At 44.4% G+C, this 8,880-nt stretch overlaps 1 protein-coding gene across 3 annotated transcripts; it reads left to right on the plus strand.

Moving 5' to 3' along the window:
* Positions 1-253: 253 nt before the first annotated feature.
* On the plus strand, positions 254-8,679 carry LOC102721463 (eukaryotic translation initiation factor 4G). Of its 3 annotated transcripts, none has more exons than XM_040526018.1 (12): positions 254-391; positions 548-749; positions 884-1,059; positions 1,168-1,311; positions 1,460-1,530; positions 1,627-1,686; positions 1,959-3,293; positions 3,374-3,512; positions 3,593-6,320; positions 7,455-7,649; positions 7,732-8,082; positions 8,230-8,679. In XM_040526018.1, exons 2-11 carry the CDS (start codon positions 598-600, stop codon positions 8,063-8,065), a joined length of 5,334 nt encoding a protein of 1,777 aa, XP_040381952.1. In that variant the 5' UTR covers positions 254-391; positions 548-597; the 3' UTR covers positions 8,066-8,082; positions 8,230-8,679. The 3 variants fall into 3 exon arrangements, with proteins under 3 accessions (XP_040381952.1, XP_040381954.1, XP_040381953.1); XM_040526020.1 differs by having other exon boundaries at positions 3,416-3,512; XM_040526019.1 differs by having other exon boundaries at positions 1,630-1,686.
* The last annotated feature ends 201 nt before the right edge of the window (positions 8,680-8,880 follow it).

Raw genomic sequence — 8,880 nt, forward strand, 5'->3', positions numbered from 1 at the left:
AGGTTGGTATGGTTACCAGCACGCTAGAAAATTATAATTATCGGTAGAATGGATTGGGGATTACGGATAAAAAAAATCTGTTATACAGGAGGAGTAGACGGAGGGGAGAGGCCTAAAGCCCAGAGTATTTCTGTTTTTTTATTTTGTTATTATTTTTTTCGTGTTTTGTTTCGTATCCGGATAGATAGATTTGTTTCTTTTCGTTGTGTTGGTGGGTACTACTAGTAACTAGAGAGAGAGAGGCCCGACCCCTCCGACGCCCTTCTCTTTCGCTTCGCCCCCACTCTTCTCCCCACACCCATCAATTTGTTCGTCGAGACGTCTCGGTGTAAGCTGCCATCGACTGGCCACGACCAAACCCTAGGCCGCCGCCGCCCCGGAGGCCACCAAGGTAAAGGGAGGGGGGGGGGACTCCGCGCGCCGGCGAGGGGGATTAGGGTTCGGGGAGGGGGGGTGGGGGGCGTGTTTTTTTTTTGGTTTGTTGTTGTGTTGTTGTTGCGGATTGGAATTTGGGGAGATTTATTTGGGTGTGGTTTGGTTGGATCAGGGGAGGAAGACAGGAGGAGGAGGAGAGGAGATCGGAAGGGAGAGGGATTTATGTCCCAGCGAGGGGACAGGGGCGAGGGGCACGCGAGGAGACCCGCCCGGTCCAGCAGCTTCGGCGGCCACCGCGGAGGCGGAGGAGTCGGCGGCGCGGGCAAGGGCGGCGGGGGCTCCTCCGGCCAGCCTCCTCTCTCGTCTAACCGCAGGTAACGGTTGATTGATTGGCACGGTCTGTCGTCTCCCCCTGATTGGACGCGCCTGCATGATTTGATCTGGGGGCGCCTGTTTGCGAGAAAAAAAAAACCTAGGGTTTTTACGGGACTTTTGGATCCGATTGCAGCTTCAGGAAGTCTGGCAATGGCCACGGCGGGCACCAGAGGGTTGTGAGCCAAGCTGACACCCACGGCTTCCAGCCCGCACCAGCACCCGCGCCCCTGCAGGCGTCGCCGCGCCCGCCCACACCTCAGAATGCGCCGGTGCAAGTTCCTGTCCCTGCGCCGCGGCCTCAGCAACAGGGTGATTTATCAACCTATTCTGCTGTGTTGGGTTACAACTAGAAATATGTGAAAATTTGTCATTTGATGTATTGATTTGGGTGATTGCATGTATTTATTGAATGGGCAGATCTGTCTGGAGTGCGAGCGCCCACGCTACCTCCTTCTGGTGAGAACGCGGCCAATGTGCCACCACCGAAAAGTATTCCGCATGCTGCTCCTAGAGCCCCATCAAGGATTTCAACTGCGGCTGCTTCCCAGGGAGCATCAAAAGGTTTGGTTCTTTTGTTTTGTTTTCACTGTATGAATTGTGTGTATGAAAGTGGGCACCTTCCTTAAGGTGGTTGTTTGCGCCTTATGATTGATATTCATGGTATACTACTTTGTTAACTGCGTGCTGTTTTATTTGTTCTCTTCTTCAGGTGAAGCAATTACTTTGCAGTTTGGCAGTTTCAACGGTTTGAATGGTGTTGGACCTGGTGGTAGCATTCTGGTATGCTCTTCTCCCCTGTTCTTGCAGCTTTCACTCGTTAAGTCAAGTCTAATTCTATTTTAACCTTCTTTCTAATTTACAAAATAAACTGTGTAGCAGTTCCCTGCCAGGACAAGCTCAGCTCCTCCTAATTTGGATGAGCAGAAACGTATGCAGGTATTTTGTCCTCCCCTTTACCAATTGTTTCAGGTTCTATATTATTGTATTTTAGTGTTATCTTATTTTTAGGACACTTGATTGTTAGAAGTATCAATTGTTATATGTTGCCACAAATTTAACAAATAACTTGGATAATATATCTTCAGGAGATTTGAAAAAGTCTTTTTTTTGCTTGTATTATTAACACTGTATTGATATACAATTGATCATTATCAATTTTTAATATTCTAAAAGAATGTATTATCATGCTATCTTTCTGTGGTGTTTAGGCACTCCCTGAAGGTAATAAGATTTCAACTCCTGGGCCTGTTCCAACAGCTCCAAAACAGCAGCAGCAACAGCAGCTGATGCAACAGCAGAAGCAACAGCCACAGCCACCACCTCAGCAGGCAAGAAAGGATGCTGTTAGTTCTAGTCAGTCATCAAAACCAATCAACCCTCACATTCCTTCACAAATGAAGAGAGATGTGCATATACCTCCATCTGTGCCCAGTATTGCACCACCAAGACCCCCTGTTCAGCAGATACCTGGGCTGCCCATCTCGATGCCATACCACCATCAGCCAACCTTGCAGTTTGGTGGTCACAATCCACAAATTCCACCACAGGGAGTTGTTACTAGCTCACTGCAAATGCAGATGGGATTGCATGGCGCCAATGCACCCCAGGTTGCACAGCAAATGTATATACCGGCTATTCAGCATCATCAACTGCAAGCACCAGCTATGATGCATCAAGCACAAGGTATAGCTTATGTTAATTCAGCTACTCATCCACTGACAACTCAGTTGGGCAACATGATGAATGTGGGGGTGGGACCTCAGTTTGCATCGCAACAGCCAACTAAGTATGTAGGACCTGCTCGGAAGACCACAGTCAAAATTACTCATCCTGACACACATGAAGAATTGAAGCTTGATAAGAGGATAGACTCTGCTGGTCAGAGGGGTTTACCGAGTGTACAACAGCAATCCCAGCAGGTCAGTAGTTATGGATCTATGGGTTACTACCCGCAAAATTCGTATAGCCAGTCACCTATATTTTACCCCACCACTACTGGTGTCAGCCAGGTTCCCACTGCATCACAGGGTCCTAGGTTTATAGCTGGGCAAACAGTTTCGTTCATGAACCAACCGATGAACACAGGTTCTAGCAGTAACAAGGACAGCGTAGCAGGGCCTACAGCACCTGGACACCCCCAAGTCCCAGGTAAACTACACCTAGCTGGGCACATGGAGAAATCTGGAGTACATGCAGTCACAATAAGTGCACCGCCTGGTAAAACAGATGCTAAGTTAAAACCAACTGAAGGCTCTCTATCACATCGACAAAAGGATAATGAAGCTGTTTCTGGCGTCACTAAATCAGGTAGTGAGAATGAGAGTAGAGCTCCACAGATCACGGAGAAGCATTCCACATCAGGGAGCCAACCGATACAATCTGTAGTTGCAAGTCCAGAAACTACAGCACCTGCAACCTCTGCTGTGAATCCTCTGTCTGGAGCTGATGGAAAAATCAAAGAATCCATTCCAAGAATTGAGTCGTTTAAGGATAGCAATAAGAATGCTGTTAAGGACACTGGGAATTTATCACAAGAACCACAGGTACCTTTTATGCTGTATAACATTACTTTTTCTGTTATTTTATATGTTTTGCTCAATGGCAAGTATACTGTTTTGTTCAGTCAGCTTCATCTGCTGAAGATTTAAAGGTTACTTCTCTAAAGGTTGTATGTGACGGCATTAGTCCCATGGAAGACAAGGGCGTAAATAAAGGGTTGGAGCTGACCAACACAGCTGAAGCTGACAGCAAAACATTAAAAGGTATGCAGTTTGCAGTTGAAAATCAATGCCGATACAGTTCCATTATGCTGCTTCTTTGTTTAACATGTTTGCTTTGGCAGCTGCTGATGCTTCTAGCGTGGATAGGAGCTCCGCAAGATCAACCTCTGAGAGCACCGAGAAACCTCAAAAAGTAGCAAAAACTGATGTTGCTATTGGTGAATCTGAACAAACTGGAATAGCTCACAAAATTTCATCAGATCTTACAAAGGATGAAATTTCTTCTGATTCAACTTTAAATGAATCACATGAAGTTTGCACCCTAGACTTGCCTGAGCAGTCTTCTGTGGGGGCTTCTAATCCTGATAATTCAGATGCAATGACTTCTCTAACTGACCAGGAACAGCTACCTAAAGAGCCCACTCCATCTGTATCTGATGAGAATCCTATGATGAACAGATTGCTTCTGAATGAGGAGAAAATGTCTGGTTCTGCCGATGACACTATTGATTCTATTGCCATTTCTGGAACTTCATCAGAGTTTATCATTCAAAATGCCAATGCTAAAGGTGACATTAGTGGTGAAACAGGGTCTGCTATATCTAGCACCATTTCTGATGTGTTATCTGTGACTAATTCAGTGGCATCAGAGGGTCCACTGAAACCAGAAAGTGTGTTAAAGGATCAATCAAGTTCTGCACCAGCAACTTCTGTTCGGCCAGTTTCAAGGGAAAAACCTAGCACGGAAGCTAACCGAACAAAGCTTACAGCTGGGAAAAAGAAGAAAAGAAAAGAAATGCTTTCAAAAGCTGATGCTGCTGGGAGCTCAGATCTTTATAACGCATACAAGGGACCCGAGGAAAAACTAGATTTCATTGATGCCACAGAGAACCTTGACAGTTCTATTGTTGATCATGAGCTACCAGATGAATCCTCCGAAAAGGAGGTTAATATGGGTGAGGACGAGGGAAAGAGAAAGGCTGAGCTCGATGATTGGGAAGACGCAGCAGAAATGTCTACTCTAAAGTTGGAGAGGTCTGATTCCAGCAACCAGGCAACTGAAGCTAATGGGAGGAAGAGATATTCCCGGGATTTTTTGCTAACTTTAGCACCGAGTTGTACTAATCTTCCTGTTGGTTTCCAGATGTGTGATGCCTTCAGCGTTCTTTTCCATAATTTGGCTGGAAAGTCTTATGTTGTTGATCACCCAAGTCCTGGAAGGGGAGCTGACAGGCCAACATCTCGTGGTGATCGCCGTGGTGCCGCCATGGAGGAGGATAGGTGGAAGTCAGGCCATCATTTTGGTTCTGGTCGTGATATTTACTTGGACAATGGCCCTCCAACTATGAATCACCGTGGTGCCCCAGGAGGGAATCATGGTTTGAGGAATCCACGAGGTGGGCCTCTTGTAGGACTGAATGCTCCTCAAATGGCACGAAGTGGTTCTGATGCAGATAGATGGCAAAAGGGTCTGATTCCATCTCCTGTTACCCCTATGCAAGTAATGCACAAAGCAGAGAAAAAATATGTCGTTGGCAAAGTTTCTGATGAGGAAGAAGCAAAGCAGAGGCAACTGAAGGCCATTCTGAACAAATTGACACCGCAAAATTTTGAAAAGCTTTTTGAAAAGGTGAAAGAGGTGAACATTGACAACGTGGCAACTCTTACCGGGGTCATTTCGCAGATATTTGACAAAGCTTTGATGGAGCCAACATTCTGTGAAATGTATGCTAACTTCTGTTACCATTTGGCTGGTGCACTGCCAGATTTTAGTGAGGATAATGAAAAAATTACATTCAAGAGGTTGCTTTTGAACAAATGTCAAGAGGAATTTGAGAGGGGTGAAAGAGAAGAGGCTGAAGCAGACAAAACAGAGGAGGAAGGTGAAATTAAGCAAACTAAAGAGGAACGGGAAGAGAAAAGAATTCGTGCTCGAAGGCGCATGCTCGGGAACATTAGGTTGATTGGAGAACTGTACAAAAAGAGGATGTTGACAGAACGCATCATGCATGAATGCATTAAAAATTTGCTGGGAAATTGTCAAAACCCTGACGAAGAGAATATCGAAGCACTGTGCAAATTGATGAGCACAATTGGAGAGATGATAGACCATATAAAGGCTAAGGAGCATATGGATGCGTACTTTGATATAATGCAGAAGCTGTCAACAAGTCAACAGCTATCATCGCGTGTTAGGTTCATGCTGAGAGATTCAATTGATCTTAGGAAGAATAAGTGGCAGCAAAGGCGTAAGGTGGAAGGTCCAAAGAAAATTGAGGAGGTGCACAGGGACGCAGCTCAGGAAAGACATGCTCAGTCAAGTAGGTTAGCTCGTGGCTCAGTTGTTGGTTCTGCTCCAAGGCGAGGAGCGGCACCTATGGATTATGGTCCTCGTGGCTCAGCAGCAGTATTGGCTTCTCCAAGTTCTCAGCAAGTTGGCCATCGGGGAATGTCTTCACATTCCCGTGGGTTTGGTACCCAAGATATCCGATTTGAAGAAAGAACTGTGCCCCTTCCTCAGCGCAAGGATGAACCCACTCTTACTCTTGGGCCACAAGGTGGCCTAGCAAAGGGTATGAGAGGGCAGCCACTGATATCAAATGCCGAACTTTCTTCTGCTGTTGATAATCGCAGGATGGTATCTGGTCCGAATGGGTATAATTCTGCTTCGACTGCAAGAGAGGAAGCAACCTCGAGAATTCCTGATCGTTCTGGAAGAATGGCACCTAATACACAGTTTGCTGGACCATCAAACAGGCCTGCCAGCCAGGAGGGCCGTTCAGGGAATAAATCATACTCCGAGGATGACTTAAGAGAGAAATCTGTTTCTGCCATCCGGGAATATTACAGGTAATATTTTGTAATGTCTGATTTTTTGTGCGAACTTTTACTTCATTTGTGCCAATTAAATTTTAACTTATGTGCTTGCACCGAACTTTTACTTCATTTGTGCCAATTAAATTTTAACTTATGTGCTTGCACCCTTTTAAGCTTTGATGATGCCTGCCTTCTTGATGTCTTGTTCAAATATGTTTGTAACAAATACTGATTATAATAATGATTTGCCCGAGTTTTGGCAACTGACAATTTTCGTAATGTGCTGTCCTACAATTATTTCAGATTACAATTTAGCAATGTTGTCTGATCGGCCGATCGGACCTGATCGCCATGGCACCAATCAGCCTGATCAGCCCGATTAATCAAGGCTGATCGGTACAGTAGCACAGTACATTTACCAGAACATAATAACCCTATATACTATTTACTGTGCAGCATAAAATGCAACAATAGAGGTATTATTTGATGGTTAGATGGTACTTACCTTTGAGCTTTGTTGTTTTAGGTGCCAGCCCAACTAAAATTCTAAGGGACAAAAGACTGTCTAGGTTGGCCCAAAACTCCAAGTCACATTCTGATCGGCCTGATCGTTAGGGGCTTCTGATCATCCGATTAATTGGACCTGATTGTCGACTAATCGGACGATCAGAAACCTGATCGGCCTGATTGTTTAGAATGACCTGATCGAGGTCAGGGGACCGATCAGCCCGATTAATCGCGATTAATCGGACGATCAGATAACACTGCAATTTAGTGCACTACTAATGTTTTCTCTTTTTTTGTGTCACTTCTTGTTCTCTGAATTTTTAGTCTGCTGAGTTACCCATGCTTCTTACATTGGAGTAGCAGGGTTTATGAATGCTAAAATTCGAACTTACGACTCAAAAGGATTAATGTCACCTTTTTGTGAGTTGTAACATTGGGCCGCTACCAAGATTTAATCTTTAGATCTCTGGTACCGTGTACTTTATTTAGGAAGCCAGGGTGGGGGTTCTTGGACTTCAATTTCTATTAAGTATTACATTTCGTAACTATTTCTGATTTCTCATTGCTCAATGACCTTGTCCTGTTGCTGTGTTACTCTAAAATTTTTGATAGGTCCTTTGCATTGTTTGCTAACGATCTATCATACAATTATTTTGGCAGTGCAAAAGATGAGAAAGAGGTTGCTTTGTGTATCGAGGAGTTGAATGCTCCAAGTTTCTATCCACATGTAGTATCACTCTGGGTAAATGATTCCTTTGAGAGAAAAGATATGGAAAGAGAGTTGTTGACTAAGCTTTTTGTTAGCCTCTGCAACAGTCGAAATAATTTATTGAGCAAGTCTCAACTCACTGAAGGGTAATTGTTTCTCTTCTCACTCCTATTGCCTCTGACTTGTTTTTTTTTATTGTATATATACTGAGCACATGGTTACATGCAGACTTGTGTTTGTTCTTGCTTCATTGGAAGATGCTCTAAGTGATGCTCCAAGAGCGGCAGAATATCTTGGACGACTTCTTGCAAGGTTTGTGGTTGAAAGCATATTGTCCTTGCAAGAGGTAGGTACATTGATTGAACAAGGGGGGGAAGAACCTGGAGACCTTGTACACCATGGCATTGGAGCTGATGTCCTTGGTGCAGTTCTAGAGTACATCAAAGTAGAAAAGGGGGATTCATTCTTGAATGAGGCCAAGGCAAGCTCCAACCTCAAGTTGGAGGATTTTAGACCACAGCATCTTAAGAGATCAAAGTTGGATCCCTTCATGAAAGCATAAAGAAGCTTTGTTACTAGGTAAGTCGGGTGTTCTACATTGGGCTGTCCATAAAGGGATACCATGTGATTTATCTTTTCATAGTATGATTTAGTAGATATGCAATCTATGCTTTATAAAGATTGTTGAAATCATTAAGTTCTAATTTACTGTTTTTGGTTGAACAGCTTAACGACTCATGGGTGTTGGCACAACCATGGCGCATATCTTTTTTCGCAGCAGACCAGATTTTTTTTATTGACAACTGGAGAAGTCCATCAGATGCTGCCCCTTGGCATGAACCCATTTATTCTTCCAGGAGCTCCTGCTGTGAATTTTCTCCATCCTGTTGAAAGTTGGTTCTGATGGTAAATGATGGAAGGGTCCCCGATGTTGTTGCCAATAATTTGTCCCATTTCGAGTCGGCTTTAGCGAGTATCAGGGTTTTCTTTTTTTCTTTTTGTGGTCACAGGGGGGAGAAGTTTCTAACCAATGTTTGTTGGGAGTAGGGGGAATTCTAGGTTCAGCTTTGATGCCTCCCATAGCTTCTGACCAATATTCCATTGTGATCAGACTTTGTAGTTGCTTTTGACTTATCGGCATTTTCCTGATAGCCAATGTTCGTCTTGACTTACCTACCACTGCCTTTGTTTAAATCTTCCTGTAAGTTGCATTTATTCCTGTCGCTCGTTTACTTGATGTGTGCATTACTGGGGAGCTTCGCTCGTTTACTTGATGTGTGCATTACTGGGGAGCTCGAATATGTCGTCCCGTGTCGTCTCTGTGTGATACGGGCCTCGAATATGATTTGTGGAGCAAGAGGTGATCTGTGTCACTTC

The sequence above is a fragment of the Oryza brachyantha genome, chromosome 7 (genome assembly GCF_000231095.2).
Source record: "Oryza brachyantha chromosome 7, ObraRS2, whole genome shotgun sequence".
Taxonomy (NCBI): domain Eukaryota; kingdom Viridiplantae; phylum Streptophyta; class Magnoliopsida; order Poales; family Poaceae; genus Oryza; species Oryza brachyantha.

What these genes read in the sequence shown, in the direction of transcription:
- LOC102721463 (XM_040526018.1), top strand. Translation starts at nt 598, where the DNA reads ATGTCCCAGCGAGGGGACAGGGGCGAGGGGCACGCGAGGAGACCCGCC. An exon ending in GCCGCGGCCTCAGCAACAGG is followed by an intron (nt 1,060 to 1,167) that starts GTGATTTATCAA and finishes TTGAATGGGCAG; the next exon opens with ATCTGTCTGGAGTGCGAGCG. An exon ending in ATTTATCACAAGAACCACAG is followed by an intron (nt 3,294 to 3,373) that starts GTACCTTTTATG and finishes TGTTTTGTTCAG; the next exon opens with TCAGCTTCATCTGCTGAAGA.